Raw genomic sequence first — 27,925 nt, 5'->3', positions numbered from 1 at the left:
TATATATATGTATATATATATACACAGGTGAAACTTGAAAAATTTGAATATCGTGCAAAAGTTCATTTATTTCAGTAATGCAACTTAAAAGGTGAAACTAATATATGAGACAGACTCATTACATGCAAAGCAAGATAGTTCAAGCCATGATTTGTCATAATTGTGATGATTATGGCTTACAGCTCATAAAACCCCAAATCCACAATCTCAGAAAATTAGAATATTGTGAAAAGGTGCAATATTCTAGGCTCAAAGTGTCCCACTCTAATCAGCTAATTAAGCCATAACACCTGCAAAGGGTTCCAGAGCCTTTAAATGGTCTACCAGTCTGGTTCAGTAGGAATCACAATCATGGAAAAGACTGCTGACCTGACAGTTGTGCAGAAAACCATCATTGACACCCTCCATAAGGAGGGAAAGCCTCAAAAGGTAATTGCAAAAGAAGTTGGACGTTCCCAAAGTGCTGTATCAAAGCACATTAATAGAAAGTTATGTGGAAGGGAAAAGTGTGGAAGAAAAAGGTGCAGAAGCAGCAGGGATGACTGCAGCCTGGAGAGGATTGTCAGGAAAAGGCCATTCAAAAGTGTTGGGGACTTTCACAAGGAGTGGACTGAGGCTGGAGTCAGTGCATCAAGAGCCACCACACACAGACGGATCCTGAACATGGGCTTCAAATGTCGTATTCCTCTTGTCAAGCCGCTCCTGAACAACAAAGTCAAGCGTATTACCTGGGCTAAAGAAAAACAGACCTAGTCTGATGCTCAGTAGTCCAAAGTCCTCCTTTCTGATGAGAGCAACTTTTGCATCTCATTTGGAAACCAAGGACCCAGAGTATGGAGGAAGAATGGAGAGGCACACACTGCAAGATGCTTGAAGTCCAGTGTGAAGTTTCCACAGTCTGTGTTGATTTGGGGAGCCATGTCATCTGCTGGTGTTAGTCCACTGTGCTTCATTAAGTCCAGGGTCAACGTAAGTGTCTACCAGGAGATTTTGGAGCACTTCATGCTTCTTTCTGCAGACAAGCTTTATGGGGATGCTGACTTCATTTTCCAGCAGGACGTGGCACCTGCCCACTGCTACAAGCACCAAAATCTGGTTCAATGACCGTGGGATTACTGTGCTTGATTGGCCAGCAAACTCGCCTGACCTGAACCCCATAGAGAATCTATGGGGCATTGCCAAGAGAAAAATGAGAGACATGAGACCGAACAATGCAGAAGAGCTGAAGGCCACTATTGAAGCATCCTGGTCTTCCATAACACCTCAGCAGTGCCACAGGCTGATAGCATCCATGCCACGCCGCATTGAGGCAGTAATTGCTGCAAAAGGGGCCCAAACCAAATACTGAGTACATAATGCATGCTTATACTTTTCAGAGGTCCGATATTGTTCTATGTGCAATCCTTGTTTTATTGATTGCATGTAATATTCTAATTTTCTGAGATTGTGGATTTGGGGTTTTCATGAGCTGTAAGCCATAATCATCACAATTATGACAAATCACGGCTTGAACTATCTTGCTTTGCATGTAATGAGTCTATCTCATACTGTATATTAGTTTCACCTTTTAAGTTGCATTACTGAAATAAATGAACTTTTGCACGATATTCAAATCTTTCGAGTTTCAATTGTGTCTATATATATATAGATATATATTTATATATATACATTATATATATACACATACATATGTGCTTTTGCGCAGGGAGTCCGCCCTGTAGCAGTGAAACTGCTATAAGGTGGATGGCAACTGGTTTTAATGCAATAGGCTGGTGCTCCCTGTTTATCTTTTTGTATTAAATGTGCATGGACTACCCCTGTCTTAGAAGGGTGGCAAGACATAGTGGATACCTAAGGACCAAAGCCATATGCATGGGCTAGAGATATCCGAAGCGGAGAGCATCTTCCTAGATTATTGGTGCTGCACTTGAGTGTAGAGGATTGTTTGTTGCTACTGTTTTTAAACAATTATACGAATGTCAGATATTTTCTGTTTTATGCTTTCTTTCGTTTGCCCTTTTTCTCCACAAACTCATTAACACATAGGTGTAGCAAACAACATAAAGCACAGCTATTACAGTAGGGAATAGCAAAGCTTTCTGTTAATTTATAGCCACATTACTTGGACACTGTCTTGCATTGTGTACTATACAATATACCTTAAACACGGCATAATTTCATTTGATTTGGTAATCATACAGTAGACTGTACCTATAATTTGTACAGGAATATTTTCTACCATGTGAATGCAGCTTTTATGTATAACATCACTGAATATCTCCCAGTGTGAAACTTTCACAAAGGAATTTCACCAGCTTTCATCCTACTGTACAATTTTACCTGATGCCTGTTTTCTTTGTATACAATGCTGCATGCACCAAACCAGTATGGTGCAGTGGAACCCGGACATTTTTCTCTTCTTTTATTTGAAGCTAATGCTAATACACTTCAAAATACAGTATTACCTAATAAAAAGAGGAACATTTTAAAAAGAACAAAGGAAATTAAAACAATATTTCTAGAAACAAATGATGGCATTGCAGATGAACATATGAATATCATACCAGACACTTCAACCAACGAAATAGAAAGTAGAAGAGACCAAGGAGATATCTCTAATATGTTTACAGGAGGCAGTGAAAATACAACTGATATTGCTGAAGAGCTTTACAACACTGCAGCAGAAAATGTGGCAAATTTTAAAACTCCAACTGTTTCTTTGGCAAACACGACACCTGTTCCAGTGAGTAGTGACATCTCGCCAAGATCATATGATGCGTCGGAGCCCATCAGTGCATCACCTTCTCCGAAACCATGTGATATATCACTTCCTGTTAGCACAACTGCCACCCCTGGACTGGGTGACACATCATGTGTCCCAAGCACCCAAGCTACTAATGAGCTGGAGTCTAGTGATGACGATAAACAAAATATCTGCGGCACAACATCTTCCAGCAGAACCACTACAATACTGGAAGTAGAGGAAAACCATGATATCCATGGTGGGCATCAAAATACAACTGGAGAAATTAGAGAAGACAAAATGATGGGGTTAAATACTAGAAGTGGTACTGGCAACAAGTCAGATTTTGAACTTGGTTTTACTTCTGGGATAGGTCAAGTTGAATTTGTAGAGACTGAAAAGGAGTTTGATCAGAACTATGAAAAACTTGAACTGGTTTCAGAACCTAACAATGCCTTACTACAGGTGTGAGATTTCCTATCACTTATACTACCCTACATTGTCCTAGATTTTTTTAGTTTATTTATTAGAAGTGTGTAGCAGTTTAGCTAAGTTAATGCACTTCCCTCCATTCATTTGGCCCTATGTTTAAATTATTATATAAATGTTTAGTTTCTATAACAAAGCAGAGCACAATGCCTTTCACTACTGGTCCTTTACTTTTTTTTTTTTTTTTTTTTTTTTTTAAACCCATCAGACATCAGGTGTAGGGTCAGAAGATCAGTCCTCAAAAGAGCTAGAACTTCAGAAAGAGAACCTGAGATTGTCAGCTGAGAATGTCGAGCTGCATTTCCAGCTGGAGCAAGCAAATAAAGACTTACCACGCTTAAAGGTATAACAGAGGGTTTTTAATATTTGATAGATGAGAATGTATCATTATCATGGTGTTTATGTTTATATATGTTTTATATGTGTTTGTGTATTTAAACAGTGTACATGTACTACTTTAGAAATCAAATGCATCAAGTACAGTGAAAGATTAGAACATTTTTTTTAATTGTCTTGAACAAATATTTAGCTCTGTTGAAGAGGCAGGTTTACATTTTTTTCAGAATCTAGCCAGGTAGAGTTGGCTAATTACTCTATACTTGCTGCACAACCATTAAGAGATCTCACACACACTCAGGAAGCTTTGCTTTGTAGCTAGGAAACACGAAACAATAAACAACTTCATAGTACCTCTTAACAACAACCTTCAGAGGTAGGGAAAGGAGACTACACTCCTACAGACAACATATTAGGAAACTTGAGGTTAGTGAACACTTTGTGAATCCTAGACTCAGGAATACACCCTAAAGCACAACTTGAACCAACGTTTTTTTCCTTAAGTTTTGACTAGAACGGTTATAAACCCTTTCTTTTTATTGGTATTTATGTTACTGTTGTGGATATGATAATTTTCTATTCTGTGATACCAGGATCAAGAAAATAGGTGAATGGGGGGAGAGAGAAGGCACAAGAATACCCAGAATGACACTTGACACTAGCATTGACTTGACACGTTTCCTACTTTACTAAAAAAAATTTCTTGCAGTCTGTCATTCCATTCATCACATTTTGTGTCTTTACATCTCTTTGCTACATACTTTTCTATAACAAAAACTAACAGGATCATTTAAAGTGGAACTAAACCCATTGACTTAACAGTTTTAACAAACAATTACATTCCCGGTATGCTAGGAATACTAATTGTCACATTTGCTTGTGCTGTCAACCAAACTGTCAAACCATCAAATGGCTGATGTCATAACTGACCACGTGTGCAGCATCTTTTGTAGTTTCAGATGAAACTGAGGCCAAGATGGCAGCTTCCTGAGCTGAAATGAATGGAAGGGTTTAGTTCTGCTTTAAAGCTTCACCGAGGAACTTATTGTAACTTCTCCCCAAATCTTAAAGCAGCACTAAACCTTCCCCTCCTTTACAGCCAAGGAAGCTGCCATCTTAGCCTCTTTTTGCTCTGCAGTTACCATGGTGCTGAACAATTGACTAGTTGTGACACTAGTTATGTGATGGTTTGATATTTCAGTTGAGAGCATAAGCACTTGCTACAGTTATCATTCACATCATGCCTTGAATGTAACTATTTTGGTAAACAGTTATATCAATGTGTTTAGTCCAGTTTTGGACTGGAGTTGCACTTTGAAGTAGGACTTGCATACAAAACAAAGTATGCTTACTCAATGTAACGTATTTTCAAATATACAAAAATCACTTTAAATAAAAATATTTTAGGTTCCAGTACACAAAGCAACTGAAAAGACATTTTAGTTGGTACATTTTCTATGTGTCTCATAAATATTAAAAGTAGAAGTAAAGTCCACTTTAGAACTTGTACCTACAGGTAAGCTTAAAATAAGGCTTACCTGTAGGTACAGTGAACATCTAAATATGCACTGTTTAATGAGGTCAGCAGCACATGCACTCTGATGGGACGGCATATTGTGCCGGACCTTCAGAGCTCTGTGCCGTAGCCAAGGGCACCCGTGCACATGCACGGGAGTAATCTCATTGTGGCCTCTGTCATTCATACGGCTTGAACTCGGAAGGAAGACCGGGTGAAGATGGTAGCACCTGAGAGCCGTGACAGCGCTGCGCAGGAGGGCTCCATGTAAAGGTAAGTCTGTTACAATGTACTAGTATGCGATGCATACTAGTACATTATGACCTAAACTTACAGGGGCCCTTTTTTTTTTCCTTGCGGTTTACTACTGATTTATAGAATACTCTTTATTTATTTATTTTTTAGGATCAGATTGCTAATTTAAAAGAAATGTGTGAAGTTCTCAAAAAAGATAAAATTGAAGCTGAACGTAAACTTGGAAATGTCAGAGGCGTAAGTAAAGTTTCTTTATTTTTTGGTATTTTTTGTATGTGTATATTACTTTCATTTTGTAGGAAAATTCTTCATTAAAAAATTTAAATCAAGAAGTTCAGATATTTGCACACAACATTAGTGTGGAAATTATTGTAATAAAAAATATTGGCAATTACATATGAATGCAGAAGTTTAAAGTTTAAGTATATCCAGGGTCGGTGCTTCCACTAGGCAAACTAGGCAGCCGCCTATGGCACACTGCAACCTAGGGGCACCTGGGTGTAGCACAGGCCTGCACTCTCTCTGTGGCCCATGGACTTCTTGTATGAATTCTTAATTTCTCTGCAGAGTCCCCCTCTCGTCATACACAGGGATAAATGAGGGAATGATGGTATCTTTACTCTGCACAATTGTCTGGATTCCACACCTCAGCAGGAGCCATCAGAGTAGAGCCAAGCCTAGGAGGATGGCGGGTCATGGAGGGGACAGGAGGAGGGAGGGAGGCAGACAATGGTTAGGGTGAGGAGAGCGGATGCTAGATTGTAAGCTCGAAAGAGCAGGGCCCTCGAACCCCTCGTGTAGTGTATTGTTACTGTCTTGTCTCATGTTATGTCCCCCTTGCTACTGTACAGCGCTGAGCATACCCTTTGGCGCTATATAAATACTGTATAATAATATTTATTGTCTGGGATGCCATCACGTCATGCAGGATCCTTCAGTTGAGGGATGGGGCGGTATAGGGGGAGGAAGAAAGGACAGAGAAAGATGCTGGGTGTCTGGGGCCAGTGTAGCAGCTGAGCTGCCGCTCCTTCCAGTGTTCCTCTCAGACTTAGTCCCTTTCTGCAAGCCAGCTAGCAGTTGCCGATCGCTGTTGAGTTTTGTAACGCTATACAGTTAATTTATATTTGGTTAATATATATTTTCGGGTTTCAGTGCCACAGTACCATGCGATCTGGTTGCTGTGTATTTTTAAAAATAGTGTATGCACTACGTTTGGTGCAATCCAGTGCGATTTTACCCCATTCAAATGAATGGGCTGAAAATCACACTGCACTGAATTGGAAACTGCGTTCCTGTGCGATTCCAGTTTGAACCGGCCCTTATGGTCCCTTTCACACTGCTCTGCTGTGGTTTCCACAACTGGTACAGCACAATATATACGAATGTAAATGTTTGTGTCGACTGCATGGAAATGTTGATTGTGCTATACACATTACATATTGCCATGCATGCTGGAGTGAGAGCAGTAATTCTAGGCCCATTATTCATGGTTAATTCTAAATGGATGACCTGTGGGGCTTTTAAAGCAACAACCATGGAAAATATAGGGTACTGAAATTTGTCGCCATTTCATGGGCGCACACAATTTTAAGGCTTGGCATGTTGGGTATCTGTTCACTTGTTGTAAGCTCATCTTTTATATTTGGCCAAAACTGAGTAACTTTTTGCATTTGTGTGCCCTGAAATTAACATTAGTTTTTTTAAAATAATTTTCCCTTTTATAATAATTTTCCCTTTTATAATGTAAAAAATTAGAACTACCATTATTTTATTCTCTAGGGTGTTTGCTTTCAGAAAATATATAATGTTTGGGGTTTTATGTAATCTTCAGGCCCAAAATGGTTATTTTATACGTGTGTAAAAAAACGCATAAACGGCTTTGGCAGCAAAAGGGTTGAGATTGGTAATCTACAATATATGCCATTTTTACTTTTGGGTTTAGATATGCTTTAACCTTCAGGTTGTACTGCCACCTACAGGAAGATTAGACACAAAAATAAATTGTTGGCCATCCCAAAATAATCTTCCTCCTTTACCTACCCTTCAGTATTTGTGATCACGCTCTTAGTACTAACAAATAATGAGCGGTGCTGTGCTACTAAAGCATATTATACGCAAAATAAACTATTACATTTGTGTTTAACCACTAATGAGTCCATGCAAATTAGAAAGTGTATATAATAAACTGATTCCAAATACAGTGCATAAACAGTCTGTCTTCTCTTTTTATTTTGGTACATTATATTGGCCATAAGGTTTGGGGTAGAGACAGTTTATGCACTGTATTTGAGCACCATACCAAAAGATTAAGAGTCCAATTTCATTTATTGGCATTGTGCTAAAAGACAGTCAGTGCGTTTCGGGGGTCAAAGGAACTGCTCCTTCATCAGGGCTACAACAAAACATAATATAACGTAAGGTAAATATAATTGTGACTGATAAAATTATGCGCCTAACATTCATAAAACATCATGGATAACAATCATATAGTTATGTGTGCATCTAAAAATACCCACATCTTCACCTACATGTATACATACAAAGAAATGAAGATGAAGCAATATCAGATAGTAAGTGATAATATGTAATGGGTTCAATTTTTGGAAATGTATACATGTAAGTGTAGATGTGGGTATTTTTCAATGCATGTATCTGTACACATATGTATATGTATGTTATCAATGATGTTTTATATTTGTTCGGCTCATGATATTATCAGTCACAATTGTATTTATATTATATTATATATTATTGTAACCCTGATGAAGAGGGAGTTCATTTGACCCTCGAAGCTCATTGGCCTGTCTTTTAGCACAATACCAATAAATTACATTAAACTCTTTTCTCTTTTGGTCTGGCGCTCCTTTCATGTATGCACATTTTTTTTTCCCGGTAAACCCACTGGAGGTTATCCTTGTCTGCTGTTAGCAGCCTAGAATGAGCCAGTGGCCTCTTCAATTGTTTTTGCCCTATCACTACTTTATATAAATGTATATCAAAGTCCGAGCTCCTCTTGGATATCCTTGGAGTATGCACTGTATTTGGACTGAGTTTTTTATATTCACTTTATAATTTGCATTGATTTATTTGTGGGTAACATGACATGGTTATGTTATAAGATTTGCAGTGATTTTTTGTGGTTTTTATTATGCAAAATATTTTTTGGTAGCACACCACTCATTATTTGTTATTTATATATGTGGGAACACATAAGGTGCTAGCGGTAACCGATTTTGCTTTGGTTGTGTTCATCGTATTACACTGGGTAGCGCAGGAGTTATTTTCTACTTATTATACTCTTAGTACTGCTTTGCTACACATTTCAGTAATTCAGTTAGAATAACCTGAAAGTTAAAGACTTTGTATGTCCCTCAATGGACTCCCAAGAAAAGGATTTTACGGTGAGTAAAAAAATCCTATACCAATGCACGTATGTATTCATTAAAGATTTAGTGAAATGTACTTTAAATGAAACTAGTGTAACCACCCGAATCAGTCAGCTTCTTGTATTCCCCAGTATAGTGACAGAAGGGCAGCAATGGCCTTGATAGTGTGGTTCTGCTCTATCGTATGGTACCCATTAGGTGGCACCATGGGTACAATAAAGGATATCCAGTGCCATGTCCTAACTATAAAGCATACTGTGATTGGAAACAAAGATACAGACTTTGGAGGCACATAAACCAAAAAGTAAAAAAAACAATATTTTTATTGTTGACAATATCATAAAACCTTACATAATCCACTCTTAACCACTTGCCCTTCACAGGATTTACTCCCCTGACCAGGCCATTTTTTGCGATACAGCGCTATGTTATTTTAACTGACAATCGTGCAGTCGTGCAATGCTGCACTCAAATTATATTTATGTCCTTTTTTTCCCACAAATAGTGCTTTCTTTTGGTGGTATTTGATCACCTGAGCGGTTTTTGTTTTTTGTGCTATAAACAAAAAAAGACCAACAATTGTGAAAAAAAAAACTATTTTTGACTTTTTGCTATAAAACACATATCCAGTAAAAAAAATGTAAAAAATCAAATTTCGTCATAAATTTAGGCCAAAATGTATTCTGCTACATGCCTTTGCTAAAAGAAATTCCAATACATGTAAATTAATTGGTTTACGTGAAGGTTATAGCATCTACAAATGGTGGCATATATACTGGAATTTTTTTTTTTTATAGTAGTAATGGTGGCAATCAGTGACTTATAGCGGGACTGTGGGACTGCCGTGGGCATTCTGACACTGAGTGGTAACTGACTAACTGCCACTGACATCCCCAGTAACACTAATACAGTGATCAGTGCTAATAAAAAGCACTGACACTGTACTAATGGCACTGGGCAAGAAGGGGTTAACATCTGGGGAGATCAACTAACTGTGTGTTGTGTTTTACAACATGTGCTGTGTGTGTGTGTTACTTGGGAAACATTCTGCTGTGTATTTCTATGCACAGCAGAGAAATACACAGCAGCATGTTACTGCTGACAGAAGAGAGACTTGTTGTTTACACACAGGTCTCTTACCTGTCAGTGTTACTCTGTGATCGCCGGATGATGGCGGAGAATCTGTCTGGGACACGTGATTGATATCCGTGCCCCCTACCCGGAAATGCAAATCATGTATATATATGTGAGTTTGCGCAGCCCTGTCACACTATAGCAGTATTTCTGCTATAGGGCGGCGGGCAACTGGTTATGGTAAAAGTATGTAAAAACCTGTGCACTTTCTAAGGTCTGACCCCCTTAGTACACCACACATGAGGACTATATGTATATATAACATAGAAGTGTTAAACCAGCTGTTTCCAGTTCCTCCAGGTGCAGGGGCTCCACCTTCCTCTAAATTTGCTCTACATGTTTTGCAACAATAGTCGCTTCTTAAGGAGTCTGTAGTATGTCTATAGCGGTAATGTGCGTTTAGGCACTTTTGAGTGGTTTTTATGCTCACAAGCTCCTCCCCGAATGCAACTTTGGTGTTTATTTTATTTTAAACACCCCTGTCTGTAAACTCCTGTAAACGCCTATAGTGTGCATGGACACATAGGCCAACGTGGAGGAGTGTTTACAGGCACAAAAAAAAAGCTCTAACTCCTGTAAAAGCAGCATTTGTGAGCTCAAGTGTACATGGGCCCTAATATAGTACATTATTCTGTACAGAATGTGATTATTTATGGCTGTAGAGATCACTTTATTTTCCATTCCCTAGTTTTAATAACTGCATTAAATGTATGTATGAATATAGATAGGTAATATTGATAATACAGGCTAAAGTGATCTTGTATATCAGGTGGAATTAAACACCTGCTTCCATAGAGAATACAAATCATTATCTGAACTCATAAAAAAATTGTTCTTATGCTGCTCACTCTTTTCAAGTATTTTCATAATTGCTACAATCAAAGACCTTAAAATGGCCAAATAATGCCAATCTTCAGAATGTTTCTTTCCCTTTTGGCTCACTTATGTTATTGAGCAGTAGTATGCTGATGCAGGGGAATAATTAACCATAATGGATATTTTAATTTCTGGATTCAATAACTGTGTCAGAAGTTTAATAACACATTTGACATATATTCAGCTACATTCAAGCAATTTAGGTGATTACACAATTGTTATAGGAACAATAATAAAATTGTCAGTCTTTCTTCTACATTTTGCCAACTTTGACTAATTTACATGACATAAATGTCTCTGCATGTAGCTATATTAAAGCCTTCCTAATATATTATAAATGTAACTTGCTAAGGCTATCAGGCACCTTAATCTGACCAGTAGCTGGAATTGTTCATTGTTCTGTCTTACCCTGGTAAATCATGGCCTTGCTACATATTATGGAAATTATTTATTGTATTCTAGGTATATGTTTTTTTCCTTTTATTCATTATTTTATATCGGACGTACTGAATGAAACCTAGCTAGCAGAAGCATTTCACTCTTGTTTTCATGTAATTAGTTTTCTTAAACTTTTTCCTTTTTTTCTGTGTGTCATTTATGAATACCTGAAGTCTGGAAGAAGTGGAAAGACTATACCAGAGCTGGAGAAGACTATTGGTCTAATGAAACGAGTCGTAGAAAGAGTACAGAGAGAGAATGAGGATCTAAAGAAAGCCCCAGGTGTTGTGACAAATGAAAAATTATCCAATCTAGAGCTGGAAAATGAAAGACTAAAGGTATCAGCCTTTTGTTTTTTTTCTTTGTGGCTTAGGTCTCTTGTGTCTGCTGATCTACTGCCCAATATTCAGCATCTCAAAAATAAGGCATTTGACCCAGCTGTCCAACATGCAGACATACAGCAGCCAGTATATTTTCTCATATTGATAGACAGTTCCAATTTTGAATTTTTGAATGTGAAGGAAAGATGCCTTAAAGCGGAACATCGCCCAAAAGGGTTCCACTTTTCCACCTCTCCCCCCTCCCCTCCATCCTCTAATACGTTTGGACACAATTTTTTTTTATGGAGAGTGGGTACCTAGTTTTGACAGGTTCCCACTTCTGTCCCAATCACCTAGTCAATCTTAGCAGACGTTCGGCCCCCTCTCTCTTTCCCTGCAGCTTTCTGGGACACGTAACAGGTCCCAGAAGGCTGCAGGGCCATTCACAGAGTAAAGCTTGGCAGGAAGCTGGCAGTGAAACCGCTAGGACTCAGAGAGGACTTCCCATAGTAAAGATGCTGGCACCAGGGACCCAAAGACCAGTGAAGAAATGGCCGGGTGAGGACAGTGCTGGATCCCTGGACAGGTAAGTGCCCTTATAATAAAAGTTAACAGCTACAATATTTTTTTTTTTTTTTTTGGGGGGGGGGGTCACTAAAGATTCTCTTTATTCTGTTTTGAGATAATATATGGCATTATTTTATATTGGCTTTTTTGTCCTTTACATAAAAGATGACACTCCTTCAATATATGTTGCATTTTGGACTCATTCACAGCACTGCATTAAAGCAGATTTACACTTCATCTGAGCACCACAAATCAAATCCTTGTTGCTGATTTCCTTCCCACGCTGAATAAGTCATCCATCCTCTGGTTCAATCAGTAGTTGCTCTGAAATAACCTATTCATTTTCAAATGAAACCATTAATTCTCTTTGGTTTCCTGTTTGTAAGACCAGTGGCTACTACGCTTCCTATTCCCCCAACCTCTGGTCTTGGCACATCCCTCCCTTCTGTAGTTCTTTCTCCAGGAAGCAGTGATATCTTTCAGCCCCACTTGCAGTGGTGGGCGTACCAAGACACTCAGACACATTCAACATGTACAGGCCTAGTGTGCCGACCCACATTCACTACAATTCCCTATGGTTGATGGGAACTGTAGTTTCCTTTTACTGCGGAGAGGATATGATGTAATCCCTGCTGTTACACCTCCTCCTTGGCAGAGCAGATGCTGTTGTCTATTGAATCACAGAGATGAGGTTATGAAAATTCAATTAGCCTTTTTTCAAAAATGGTATGGATTTTAAAAATTGTATTAACTGTTTTGAGTAGGGGGTTTACTAATGGGTGATTTTTATGCCTATCCTGAAATTCTTTAAATTTATCTGCCATTAGCTCAGGCATGCAGGCAGGAGGGTGTGCTTACCTGAGAAAGCCCCTCCTTTGCCCCTGAAGACTCCTGGGATGTTGGATGTCATTTGCCTAGGTCTAGAAACCAGGAAATAACCAGGAAAAAAGTTTAGAACAAGTAAATATGATATACATTCCTATGTGTTTACTAATGTAAACCTGCAGCCTGTTCTTTTTATTGTGGTGACAGGCACATTAACGTGAAACAAAAAAAATGGACCAAAACCTTCTTTTTTTTTCAGCATTGGTGGACATTTTCATTGTGCGTGTGCGTCGGTGTGCCATTCAAAATAAAGGCAGCACATTGTGGTTCATGCATTGCTGTGCATCACCACAAATGTAAGGATGTAAATGATCCTTCTAATACCATTCTGTTGCTTAAAATGACTATGATAGCTGAGAGCTGCACAAAGTGTACATTGTACATTTCAGTTGTTAATAAAATGTTAATTTATCTATAAATATATGGATGTTGAAAGGAGATACCACACCTGCTGGATATACACTATATTGCCAAAGGTATTGGGACACCCCTCCAAATCATTGGATTCAAGTGTTCCAATCACCTCCATGGCCACAGGTGTATAAAATCAAGCACCTAGGCATGCAGACTGCTTCTACAAACATTTGTGAATGAATGGGTCGCTCTCAGGAGATCAGTGAATTCAAGCGTGGTACCGTGATAGGTTGCCACATGTGCAATAAGTCCATCTGTGAAATTTCCTTGCTACTAAATATTCCACGGTCAACTGTTAGCGATATTATAACAAAGCGGAAGCAACTGGGAACAACAGCAACTCAGCCACGAAATGGTAGGCCACATAAAATAACTGGGTCAGCGCATGCTGAAGCGCACAATGCACAAAATTCACCAACTATCTGCACAGTCAAAAGCTAAAGACCTCCAAACGTCATGTGACCTTCAGATTAGCACAACAACAGTGTGTAGAGAGCTTCAAAGAATGGGTTTCCATGATTGAGCAGCTACATCCAAGTCTTACATCACCAAGTGCAATGCAAAGCGTCGGATGCACTGGTGTAAAGCATGCCGCTACTAGACTCTAGAGCAGTGGAGAAGACGTATTCTCTGGAGTGATGAATCACGCTTCTTTGTCTGGCAATCCAATGACCGTGTCTGGGTTTGGCAGTTGCCAGGAGAACGGTACTTGCCTGACTGCATTGTGTCAAGTGTAAAGTTTGGTGGAGGGGGGATTATGGTGTGGGGTTGTTTTTCCAGGGGTTGGGCTTGGCCCCTTAGTTCCAGTGAGGGGAACTCTTAAGGAATCGGCATACCAAGACATTTTGAACAATTTCATGGGAACAGTTTGGGGATGGCCCCTTTCTGTTCCAACATGAATGCGCACCAGTTCACAAAGCAAATTCATAAAGACATGGATGAGCGAGTTTGGGGTCAAGGAATTTGACTGGCCTGCACAGAGTCCTGACCTCAACCTGATAGAATACCTTTGGTATGAATTAGAGTGGAGACTGCGAGCCAGAAGAATGGAAGAATGGTCAAACATTCCCATAGACACACTCCTAAACCTTTTGGACAGCCTTCCCAGAAGAGGTGAAGCAGTTATAGCTGCAAAGGGTTGGCCAACTCAATATTGAACCCTACGGACTAAGACTGGGATGCCATTAAAGTTCATGTGCGTGTAAAGGCAGGCATCCCAATACTTTTGGCAATATAGTGTATACTGGCTTGCAAAGGGTCATTGCATTAAACTAAAACAATTACTGCAGAAGTGAAGTGAAAAAAAGGGAATATCTGATTTTTTTTTTCTCAGTAAATTGCAATGTGTTCCTTTCTTGATCACCTGAAACATGATTTCAGATCTGTAATCACATCTACACCTTTTTCTTCTTGTAAATATTTGCAACAGACTGGCCACAAGAGGGGGTGATTTACAAAAGAAAGCAGCTGTCAGTGACTACAGTATTTGTTGCAGCTCATCTCTGCACCTGTGTTTGCGCTGTCTGGCTCGCCCAAGATTCAGCACACATTCAGCGACAAATGATTCATCTGATTTGTAAATAAAATCTGCCTGCACATTCACTCATCAATGCCAAATACCTGTTTTGTATTGGTTGCTGTATTTGCAAGTCTGAACTCATGAATTTCTGTAGAAACCTGAAAGGCTCTTTTGCCTATATGCCTTTTATATTTGTTTAAAGTGTTACTAAACACAGGACCCTGCATTCACTATATCTAGTCCCCCACAGTACACACAACGTGGAAATGCAATTATTTTGGGAAATATACACTGCTAAATACCTTTTCTCATCAGCAGTATATAGCAGTCTTGTGACTTCTATCAGTGTCCAGCTGAGCACTGGTCTGCTCTGACTGTTTTATGAAGCTGCATAACCCCTGACCTTCTGTCTGGACAGTACTGATTTGGCTGTGTGCTGATCACGTGCATCCTCCCAAAGAAAAAAAAAACCTCTATTGCCATACACACTAAACTGAGCATGTGCAGAGTGACTCCTAGAGCTCCGTACTATCAGCGGATGGATTGGGAACAGTGGAAGAAGGGGAGGATCATAAAAGTCAGGATCAAACAGCCTTTGTACACAAAAGATGATTAACCCCTTAGGTTCCACAGTGAGCATAACAAGCACGCTTTACTGCATATTCAGACTGATTTTACTATTGTGGGTTTAGTAACACTTTAAATCCATATATATATTTATACATACAGTGGGTATGGAAAATAATCACCTCCCTTTAAATTAATTAAATTTTGATGTGTTGCAGCCTGAAATAAAGACACAGTTTTTGTTTTATCCAGCTGTATTTACTCAGTGTAGCTTAAAACACCAACATGTCAGAAAAAGTTTTAAAAATTCAAAAACAGAGTCACTGAGTTGGAAAAAGGATCACCCCCTCCTAAAAAATTACTTATAAACTCAATCAGCTGTCGCTAATCACCTTCTCAATGGCACACAAAGCCAATTGACTTAACTGTGACAAGCTGTGATCATTTTGATTAGTTCAACAGGAAAATAGCTTTCCTGTAGCATTTCAGTCCCTAGTAGTGCAACTGAAGCAAACAATCAAATATGGGTAGCAAGGCACTGTCAAAAGATCTCCAGGATAAAGTTGTGGACAGGCACAAGTCAGAAGATCAATGCTTAGCAGCACAGTGAAGTCTATTATTAAGAAATGGAAGGTATTTGGTACAACACAGTCCCTCCCTGGATGAAAGAGCCAGGAGGAAACTGGTCAGAGAGGCTACTAATCGGCCTACAGCAACTGTGAAGCAGTTACAGGAATTTCTGACAAAGAGTGGTCATTGTGTATATTTGATAACAATATCACAAACTCTCCACAAATGTGGCTTGTATGGGAGGGTTGCAAGAAAAAAGCCACTGCTCAAGAAAGGCCACATACAGTCACGACTGAGCTTTGCCAAAATGCAGCTTGAAGATTCTGAGGCCACTTGAAAAAGGTGTTATGGCCAAAAGAGACTAAATGATTTTTCTGATGATAATCCAATACAGCTCACTATCCAAATAACACCAATACTACAGTAAAGCATGGAGGTGGTAATATCTTGTTATGGGGGTTCTGCAGCAGGGAGTGGAGCACTTGTCAGGATGGAAGGAAAAATGGATGGGGCAAAGTACTGTCAAATTTTTGAGGAACATCTGGTGCCCTCTGCCAGAAAGTTGTCAATGGGAAGAAGGTTTACCTTCCATCATGACAATGACCCAAAGCACACAGCAAAAATGACCACACAGTGGTTGAAGAAGAGAAAGGTGAATGTCCTTGAATAGACTAGTCCGAGCTAAGACTTGAACCCCATTGAAAATCTGAGGAATGATTTGAAGGCTGCAGTCCACAAACGGTCACCATCCAATTTTTACTGAACTTTAAGTAGTTCTGGAAAGAAGAGTAGGCAAATATTGCAAAGTCTAGATGTGCAAAGTTAGTAGAGACATATCCCAACAGACTAAACAGACAAGCAGATATACTGACAGGTCTACAGGAGACCCGCATGGCACCAACCAGCTGCTGATCGCTGGTGCAATGCTTTTGCAGACACCCAAAACAATAATTAATAAATGCACATTTTTTTTTTACCAGCAAAAATATATACATTTATTATTTTTTTTCAAAAGGAGAACTTTTTCTTTAATTTGCATTTTCCCTCTGAAACATTTCCAGAACAGCATACCAGTGAACACAGGCAAGAGAAATTGCCAGGATTTGATCACCTTTTTAAGGCTCCATATGCACAGATTAAAAAAATGCCAGTGCTCTTGGGAGAGAAAAAAGTCAACTTTGAGCGTTTTTTGTACTAGCATTTAGCAGAATTTAGCGGGGATTTTTTTCCTGCCAGAAAAACTCTCAAAAATGCAAAACAGAAGGGTTTTTTCTGCATCTAAATGCTAGGCAGAATGTGCATGGACACATAGGATAATATTAGGTGCTCCTACAGGCAAAATGCTAAACTCCTCTAGGAGCAGCGTTTTTTTTTTTTTTAAGCCAGTGTGCATGGAGCCTAAGAAGAGACCTTTTAAAATATGCTAATTATTAGTGAGAAAACCCTATAGAAATGCATATAGTTGGAACATAAAGCTGAATCCAAATGAAACCGAATAGCCAGTATAAAGCAGGCATTTTATCCACTGTGTATCATTACTGGTTGAATATTATGATAGTTGCAGTTAAAGTGCCAAAGCATTAAATTTGTAAAGTTCTCTATTTTGATAAAGAAGCATGAGCTTTCAGTGCCACCCAACTACTGATTTTGAAAGGATACACTAAGCAAAAACCAATTACCTTCTTCCAGTGCTGTTAGGTGTAGCATTGCACCAGCCTTTAAAGTGACTGTAAAGTTAATTAAAAAAAAAAATAATAACAACAAACATGTTACACTTACCTGCTCTGTGCAATGGTTTTGCGCAGAGCAGCCTCAATCCTAATCTTCTTGGGTCACCCACCGGCGCTCCTCCTCTTCTCTGTGTACCACCATAGGAAGTTACGTCCTATGGTGGAACATGTGCAGACTCGATCCCTAGCCAAGCTGTGTGTGTCTATTGACACACACAAGTGCGTCTCGGCCCTGTCCCCCACTCCCTTCTCACTTGATTTGATTGACAGCAGCAGGAGCCAGTGGTTCCCGCTGCTGCCTCCATGTGCGGTGAGTAGAGAGAGAAAGTGCAGCGCTGCTTCTCTCGAGCACAGCTCTGGATTGAGATTTGGCTCAGGTAAGTATTTAGGGGGGCTGAAAAGAAACAACATCATTTTTTTTACCTTAACGAAGAGAACGAAATAGAACCACTTTAAAGCGGAACTAAACTCTCTCATTCAGTATTAACTACATTTAATCCTTGTGTTGCTAGCCTTAGTAAATGGATAGGAGGGTATATTATATTTACTTGCATTACATTTTTTTCACATTTCTTCAGTTGCTTACTGGTTTCTGGACTAAGCCTAAAGTAATGTCATACATTCCATGAATCTTCATGGGCATTTTTTTTTTCATTTTCTCAGCTAAGCATACCTTCCTGCCTAAGTGCCTGAGCTAAGGGCAGATGGCTTCTAGGAAGTAAATGCTACATAAATCATATGTCCTCACTCAGGATGATCATGGCTAGAAATGCTAGTTGGATATTTTTCAAAGTGATTTCTCAACATGGAGCATATCAACATGGATGGATAGGTGAGTTTGCGCTGAATATTAAAAATTAATGAAATAGTGTTTTCAGTTTGCGTTGCCCAGATGCAGTGTAGCTCTGCTTTAATGGAGCACTGTGAATGAGCCCCAAATGCAACATTCAGCTAATGCTAGCCTATTCAATTACAATCTGCCAAGAGTGATAGCAATATGTGCAAGAACCCAACTGAAACAACCTAGGAGTGGGATGATCTTCATCAGTCATCTGGCATAGTAAAAAAATTTCTCTTCCTACCCTTACAATGGTTCAGCGTGTATTTTGAAAGACAGACAACTTTACAACTGATTGGGTCACATACCACTTGCTTGCTAATGAGAGAACCAGCTATTCTCTGCTTTGGACAATGGCTTGTTGTGTAAATAAGAAAGAATGCTCAGACATTGCCAGTCAGATATTCTGCTGACATTGGCATGGGATATGGGCTGAGGATAAAGCTACATTTTAATGCAGTGTGACAACATTGAAATCTGTCCAAATATGATTTGTGTGCAGCCCTTAAAACATTTCTTTTACAGCTATTACTCCATGTACACATGTAACACACATTGCACTGATACTGCTTTGTGTTTTTTGTTTAATATCAATCACTACTGTGTTTTTGTATAAGATCAATCCCTATTGTGTTTTTTTCACACCTAGTCTGAGCTTGAAAAGCTGCAGCTGCATGTGGGTGGACAGCTAAGTATGAGATATGAAGCAAAGACGAAAGGCATTGAAAAAGTAATTGCGGAAAATGAGAGACTTCGTAAGGAGCTGAAAATGGTAAGAAGACAATATCCATGATCTGAACCATTTTAAATTTGTATCAGTCATGTATGATTAAGTCATTTGGATAATTTCTAGTGTAAACAGCTCTTTGTTGCACGTAAGCTAATTGTGCAGGTGCTGTTTGGCTTTAATTAGTCTTGCATACGTCACTTTACTGCTGAATCACTGAAACATTATTCTCCAGCGTCGAAAGGAAATACTCAAATCTTTTTTTTTTCTTCTTTTTTTTATGTGCCATTACCAGGCTGCTCCTCCTAATGATCCATTTTGCAGCTAGCAAGCTAATTGCTTCGCATTTCGGCCTTTACTTTTCCCTGTCTCAAAAAATCTGACCCAATGTTCACTACACCTGTTTTTTATTCTGTGCGTAAGGTTTTCACACTTGTGCGACTCCAAAGTCGCACAATTTCCAGTGCGACTTTGATTCAACTTAACACTCTCTGGCCAAAATGCAGGAACCTTTTCAAAGTCGCACAGATCTGAACGGGTGCCATTGAAAACAATGGGCTGTATCCAAAAGTCCGATGGGAAGTCGCACAAGTGTGAATGGAACCTTGGTTGGCTTTATTTTTAGTAGAAAATGGAGGTGGTCGTCCTTGGTCAAGCCATAGCTTTAGTTTTCCTAATGTATTATGGGGAATGATTGTAAACACATTACAGCTTTAGGTGAGTTAAAGATATAATTCACGTATACCCTAGTAGTAGACTTAACACTTTCTCTAGAGCACCTCCTAGCTTTCTTTTATTATTTTACCTTGTTCCTGCAGTGAGAAGCAGCTTGAAAAATATCTATGGGGCAACTGCCGAGAGCTCATTTACTACTGAAGTAGGCACTACCCCCAGAACTGCATCTCCCAAGAGCCCTTTTTCCTATACACAGCTTTTGGACAGGCTTTTTAAAGTGAAAGCAGCAATACTGTTTTGTTGGAAAGGAAATCAATATGTGCTCCTTTATTTGCAGACAGTCTTCAGGTCTGTTGGTTTTTTGGTAGCTTGTTTGCTGTTGCCCACCCTTCAGTCGAACCGCTTGTGGACCTTCCAACAGCTCTGAATTCCTGTGCCCTCAATGTATGAGAAAAAAAATGGATTGCTTACATGACAGGACACAGAGTATTTCATAAACAGAACTACTTGGGGTTATACTGCCAGCTTTAGGTGAATGGACACTGGCCAAAAAAGGCAGGAATGCCCACCCTGGCATAAACCTTCCTAGCTCAGCTACAGTGCCTTGCAAAAATATTCATACCCCCTGGAATTTTCCACATTTTGTCATGTTACAACCAAAAACTTAAATGTATTTTTTGGATTTTATGTGATAAACCAACACAAAGTGGCACATAATTAAGAAGTGGAAGGAAAATGATAAATGGTTCTCAAAATTTATTTACAAATAAATATCTGAAAGGTGAGGCGTGCATTTGTATTCAACTCCCCCCCCCCCCCCCCCGAGTCAATACTTTGTAGAATACCTTTCGCTGCAATTACAGCTGCAAGTCTTTTTGGGGTATGTCTCTACCAGCTTTGCAAATCTGGAGAGTGACATTTTTGCCCATTCATCTTTGGAAAATAGCTCAAGTTCTGTCAGATTGGATGGAGAGTGTCTGTGAACAGAAATTTTCAAGTCTTGCCACAGATTCTCAATTGGATTTAGGTCTGGATTTTGACTGGTCCATTCTAACACATGAATATGCTTTGATCTAAACCATTCCATTGTAGCTCTGGCTGTTTGTTTAGGGTTGTTGCCCTGTTGGAAAGTGAACCTCCACCCCAGTCTCAAGTCTTTTGCAGACTCCAACAGGTTTTCTTCTAAGATTGCCCTGTATTTGGCTCCATCCATCTTCCCATCAACTCTGACCAGCTTCCCTGTCCCTGCTGAAGACAAGCACCCTTACAACATGATGCTGCCACCACCATGTTTCACAGTGGGGATGGTGTGTTCAGGGTGATGTGCAGTGTTATTTTTCCGCAAAACATAGCGTTTTGCTTTTAGGCTAAAAAGTTAAATTTTGGTTTCATATGGCCAGAGCACCTTTTTCCACATTTGCTGTGTCCCCCACATGGCTTCTCGCAAACTGCAAACGGGACTTCTTATGGCTTTCTTTCAACAATGACTTTCTTCTTGCCACTCTTCCATAAAGGCCAGATTTGTGGAGGGCACGACTAAAAGTTGTTCCATGGACAGATTCTCCCACCTGAGCTGTGGATCTCTGCAGCTCCTCCAGAGTTACCATGGGTCTCCTGGCTGCTTCTCTGATTAATGCTATCCTTGCCCTGCCTGTCAGTTTAGGTGGATGGCCATGTCTTGGTAGGTTTGCAGTTGTGCCATACTCTTTCCATTTTCAGGTAATGGTCTGAACAGTGCTTCATGAGATGTTCAAAGCTTGGGAATTTTTTTCATAACCCAACCCTGCTTTAAACTTCTCACCAACTTTATCCCTGACCTGTCTGATGTGTTCATTGGTCTTCATGATGCTGTTTGTTCACTAATGTTCTCTAACAAACCTCTGAGGGCTTCACAGAACATAGGTATTTATACGGGGATTAAATTATACACAGGTGGACTCTATTTACTAATTGGGTGACTTCTGAATGCAATTGGTTCCACTAGATTTTACTTAGGGGTATCCGAGTAAAGGGGGCTGAATTCAAATGCGCACCACACTTTTCAGATATTTATTTGAAAAAAAATTTTGAAAACCATTTATCGTTTTCTAAAAGATAAATATACTAATAGTGCCGCACTCCTATATAAATTAACTGTAATAGTTTGTGTTATGATTTCCAAATCATAACTTATCCAGACCGGAGGACGGTGCGAAAGAGACCCCAGGTGGATTAAGATCCGATTACAACCATTTATTTGCCATTCGGAAAACCCCATACAGGAGGATTATTTCATCAGTCCTGTAAGGACAAAAAGCCAGTTTTGCCTATTTACCGTAGTTAGGCAAAACTTAAGGTGAGCGCATATTAAGACCACACTGCACTTGGATTGTGGGAGTAGTATTTCACCATTGCAATTTACATTGGAAGAGGACTTTTTATGTGCACATATTTATTGATTTCTGCTCACCATTAGATTTCACAAATGATCACAAGCACAGTTATGTTTTATTATTTTTATATGATGTTATAGGCAATAGATGATCAATTCCTGCATCATATATTATATTTTATATGTTATATTTTATTGTTTAATTTTCATTTATAGATTTTGTTTATCAATTTATTTGGAAATCATAACACAAACTATTACAGTTAATTTATATAGGAGCGCGGCACTATTAGTATATCTATCTTTTAGTCACAGAACACTGTTTAATGAGTTGGTGTGAGTGCCAGTGAACCACAGGTATATTACATTTTGTTCGTCACTTTGTATAGACAATCAATTGGAATATTTTAGACTCTCATCATAGTAGCTCACAAGTATATATATAAGTTTCATTTATCGTTTTCCTTCCACTTCATAATTATGTGCCACTTTGTGTTGGTCTATCACATAAAATCCCCAATAAAATACATTTACGTTTTTGGTTGTAACATAACAAAATGTGGAAAATGTCATGGAGTATGAATACTTTTCCAAGGCGCTGTAAGCCTCAGTTTGGTGATGGATGCTTCTCTATTTCTCTCTGAAGACTTCCTATAATGGGCTTAGTCCCCCTAATTCCTGACCTGTTCCGTACAGCCAAACCCTGCATACCGAGCATGGAGGACAATGTCTGCCAATTGGCACTGGAGGGTGCTATACAGACCCTCCTTCGCAAGGGGAGTCTAGCCTCTAAAGCCAAGGTTGGGCATGCCCACCGTGAAAGGTGAAGATTGGGCCTGAGGACCCTGCAGCCATGGACATGATGAGTGCCTGTGTTTGTCAGTGGAGCAAAGTGGTATATTCCCCAGGGCAGTGTTCCTCTCTCTTTTGTGTGTTTGCAGGCCGTTTTCTTTGGCTCTATGTTAAATTGGTGGAAAGCAAAAGGGGTGGTCTGGTACAGTGCGTACACAATGGGATTTATAGTTCTGTTTAACCCTCAGCTAGTCATGGCCTTGTGCAGGCAGAGAAGTGGGGGAAGAACAAAGGGGTGGGTCACTAAATCCCTATATCGGGTAGGGTGAACCACCATACACAGTTTGCCCTGGAATAGCTCCACAAAGAGCCAGGTTAGCTCTGAATCCCTGCTTTTATCTAGTATTTCCTCTGTTTCAGGGGAACAGTCCTCCACTTCCTTTCTGTCAAAGGGGGAATTTTCTGCAGCCATATCTGGTCTGTGTGAACTAATGTGGAACTTCTAGGACTAGAAGAATAAATAGCCCCTCTTAGAGATGATAGCTAAAAATTATGTTCCATATTTGCAATAAAAAAATCACCAAAACAGCCATATTAACACAATGAGGTGAAGAGAATATGCATGCATTTTAAACATCAAATCATATCTGACCTCACCTTATGCTTAAGTAATTCAGGCTTATTGTGTAGCTGTAACCTTAAACTAGACCAGGTTTCTCTGTGTTCTGTCCACATTCATGAAATTACTGTACCATTCTCTTCACAGAGACTTTGATTTGAATCCTGTTACTAGGTTTATGCTGTTAGTTTTTTCCTTTCAATAGATTTTTATTGAATATTTTGATGGTATAAAATACAGAATATAAACTCGACATCTGTCTGGAGCATGAACAAGAAGTTACAATAAAGGATAGCAATTGAAAGTGGTCATACACAGATAAAGCATAACTGTAATAAATTACATTATAAATGTCTTATCAAGAGAACAGAAATATCAATCATGTTGTGTCGGTTGATCAGTTAGTGAACAATGGAAGGGCTAGCTTGTCAGCCGACATTAATAAGAAGTTAATAATCTTAAGGATATACTAGTATGCAATCGAGATGGGAGATGTACAGAACACCTCGTGGTTCGTGAAGCATCCCTGTGGAAGAGCCAGAAAATAGGAATCAAGGAAAGGGTAGAGACGGATCGTAAAAGGAACATCTAAAGCACTCAAGTCCAGGGCTATGTTAGTTCTTTAACCAGTTTTCAGAATCACCTCAGAGCACAACAATAACTGTACAAAGGAGGTTTCTCAAAAAGATTGTGTCACTTTGTATATTCAAGACAAGTTGACTGTTTCTCTACAAAGCCCCACAATCCCCCATTTTCCAGCCCACTGATGCCTTCTCAGAACTCCCCCACCACTCTGTTGGTCCAACGGAGCTGCGAGTCTAAACTCTGTGTATATTCCATGTCGCATGTTAAATGAACTGCTCCCATAGGATAATGTATAAAAACCTGGCGACTGCTGACGTAGGCCCAAACACATCATCCTAGTAGTAATGGGAGTGGGTTGCATGGTCTCCCATATCCAAAAGTACCTATGGATGAGTAGAGTAGCGGGGGAGAGAACCTGTAGCTTTGAAATTAATAGCCATAGTCACCATCCACCAAATGGTAACTACTAAAAACTTATAAACACAATGTAAACATTAGAACACTGTATAACAAATGGTAGAATATTTCATTCTGTGAGAGATTTTAAAATGCTAACGCACAACATTTTTCTAACAACACAGTCAAAATATAAATAAGTTGCATAAACAAAAAGAAATGTTGTTCACCCTTTTTTACTCTAGGAGCTGTCCCCAGTTTTTAACTGACCATGTCATGTTCTCAACATCTTTATACAAAGGAAACAGAAGCATCAGAGAAGCTGCGGATTACTAAAAGAAATTTAGAGGTGATCAATGAAAAACTGACTACAAACCTAGAAGAAATGAAAAATAAATTGAGCTTGGCTGAAAGCAGAGGGCCTCAACTTGAAGGAGCAGATGGGAAGGCCTGGAAGTCGGTTGTTGTAAGCAAGTATGTCCTTTTTTATTGACTATGCTCTGTTTAGGAAATGTTTAAATATGAGTCTTTGGGGACTTAAAATAATATAGAAGCTTTTATTGTTGAGCACTAGATATAAAAAATCTGGATAATTTTTCCAAGTGATATTCATATACAAGATTAATACCCAGTAATCCCAGTTTTCTGTTTATTTCTGCTCATTGCCTTATATTTAATTAACGGAAAGGAGTTAAACAGACTGAAATATTCTTTTAGGTTGTTTGTATCTTATCTTCCATATAACTAATTCCTCTGTTGTGATACTAAATACTGTATACCAAGAAGTAAAGATTAACATCCGGGTTAACACCTTTTGTTGGCTTCTTTAAATTATCTGTAAATCATAAGGGTTCCTTTAGTCTCTTAGATACTGTATTTTGTAAATTATGGGCTTTTTTTCAGCATAGGTGAAAGTGATACAATGCTTCACATGTGAAAAGGAAGCTAGAGCTCCACATTCTGAGTGGATAGAAAACTATGTAATTTTAATACGCAATATTTAATATTTACCCAACTAAATTAAAAAATAAAAAACGTTTTTATTGTATAAAAGAGGCTCTTGGTTAAACCATGTGAACTTTTGGCTTTTTTTGCCTGGTGTAATTATTTTGTGTCTATCTCTAGGGTGTGACCTTTCTGCCATTACCTGTATAAGCAGAGTTCAGCTTGAAAAGTGAAAATCCCATTGCACCCAGCCTCCTATTGCATGTCATTGCTCTAATTGCAGATACTGTCAATGACTTCTTGCCTATTTCTGTATATTAAAGCCTCTTCATATTCTCAAGTTGCTCCATTGTATTCCTAGCTGCTGTAATTACATTTGATATGCAAATCAAGCTCAGATCATCAGATTTTATAAAATATGTCACTGTTTATGAAGCAAAGGCAGAATGTTAAACAATGTATTGCTAGAGTACAGCATATTTAATGTGTTCAGATCCCTCAATTTTTAATGTTAGTGTGCCGAATGGCAGTAAATTAAATTATACACTGCATAAAGAGCATAAACACTTTTACAAAGCTGGGAATAAAGCATATACTGGCCAGTGCATTCAGCAGAGAGATGGTTTCAATTGAAATTAATAGAAAATCTCTGCTATAGCTAGACTTCCCAAAGTTACAAAGGCTTTGAAACTCAAGTGCAATGCAGTGTCTGATCCTTTGTTGCTAGTGCTGCCCAACATCCTAATATATACTGGTAAAACCTATGCATAGCTAGCCATGCACAGGCCACTTGGCCTCCAACGTGCCCACTTTGTTGGAACGTGGGGGTTTGGGTTTTCCCAGCTCTATGCAGAAAAAAACATACACAAAATCTGTATTTCATAGGATTTTTAGGGGCTGCAGCAACAGATTGGGGCAGTGTTCAAAAAGTAAGAGCGGGTATTTGAATGCCTTTGTTACTTTAGGAAGTTTGCCTATAGTCTAGATTTGTGTTTATAGTGTTTTCAGTGTGTTGTATTATGAGTTTTCAGTCAATGAAAGCAGTGCTTCTGCTGTGCTGTTTCTTTAGCTAACTCAGTGCTTTTAGAATCCTTTACTATGTGTTAATGTTCAATTATATTATAACAAGTAGATCAAAAAAGTCAGGCTGCATCAAACCAGTGGTGAACATATGGTGAAGAGCTCACTGTTGTTTTTATATTTAATGCTGCCTGAGCAATAAACATGCTTGTTTGGTGGATGCTGCTAAAGGCAACTGAACTCTGTTAGAGCAGTGGTCTCTATGAAGTGGCCTGACACACCCACTGCCTTGTCACAACTACAGCTCAGTAATCAGGAAAGTGTACAATTCCTGATTGCAGCCTTGTAGGTATGATAAGGCATGGGGTGTGTCAGACCGCTGTACAGGGACTGCTGTTCTCTGTGTGAGAGCAGAGGTCTTTACCCATAGGCACCAGGTGGGCACTTTTCATTTGGGACTTATTGAAGAAAAAAAAAAAAAAAAACAAAAGTAAGCTTTTCACCACTTACTGTTTTCATGCAGCCTGATGTAATTGGTCTATTTTTTAAAAAAGAACAGTTGGGCTTAAAATGTAAATTTTTGAACAAAGAAATATGTATGCATTACATAAACAAAAAAATAATTTCTTATTCCTTCATTGAGGTATACAGGAATTCAGATACTCTCAGCTGCTATACTGCTTCCTACATGAAAATTGGGCACTGGCAAACAAAAGAAAAGTTATAGGCCAGCCCAGGACAACCCTTCTTTCACCCAGCATGCCTCAATATTCTGCTAGTGTTCTTGAAGGATGGACATATTTTCTTCAGCTCTACTGAGAGATGTCGAAATAATTTTTGCTCTCAGTCTAACTCAGCCTCCCATCTAAGTTATGAGCAGTCTAACACATCTGCCTCTTTGGTCCAGGTAGTCCCTAGTGTGACCATTCCACGTAAATAGAGACTGGTAAGTATTCTTCTTTCCATATCAGGGGGGTTTCTTGTCACTGGAGAATCATTATCTCCTGGGCTGCTTTCTGGCCTTCAGAAGAGGTGGTTCATTCTTGGTTCTTGACTCCCATCCCTTAATAACCATATCAGGTTGTGGGTACTTTTATCCCTACATGGTAATTGTGCTCTGGTTGATCAGATTCTTGCTTGGTTCAGGAAGTGGTGCATCCTTCCGTGTGGAGTCATTCCCCCCTCTTTCTCTTCTCTTCCCTATGGGCAGTC

The 27,925-nt window shown here is 39.1% G+C and overlaps 1 protein-coding gene across 1 annotated transcript in view; it reads left to right on the top strand.

Annotated features, from left to right (window-relative positions):
• Positions 1-27,925, top strand: part of CEP290 (centrosomal protein 290) — a 239,857-nt gene that overhangs the window by 188,642 nt on the left and 23,290 nt on the right. The window contains exons 44-48 of the mRNA XM_089652468.1: positions 3,441-3,575; positions 5,490-5,576; positions 11,347-11,511; positions 19,233-19,355; positions 25,050-25,222. Coding sequence (XP_089508594.1) covers positions 3,441-3,575; positions 5,490-5,576; positions 11,347-11,511; positions 19,233-19,355; positions 25,050-25,222 — 683 coding nt within the window. The remainder of the gene's footprint in view (positions 1-3,440; positions 3,576-5,489; positions 5,577-11,346; positions 11,512-19,232; positions 19,356-25,049; positions 25,223-27,925) is intronic.

This window comes from Staurois parvus, unplaced genomic scaffold (assembly GCF_062004578.1).
Source record: "Staurois parvus isolate SC_StPar_1 unplaced genomic scaffold, SC_StPar_1.0 ptg000025l, whole genome shotgun sequence".
Classification (NCBI taxonomy): domain Eukaryota; kingdom Metazoa; phylum Chordata; class Amphibia; order Anura; family Ranidae; genus Staurois; species Staurois parvus.
Note: the sequence above shows the minus strand (reverse complement) of the source record. Positions and strands in the feature narration are given on the sequence as shown.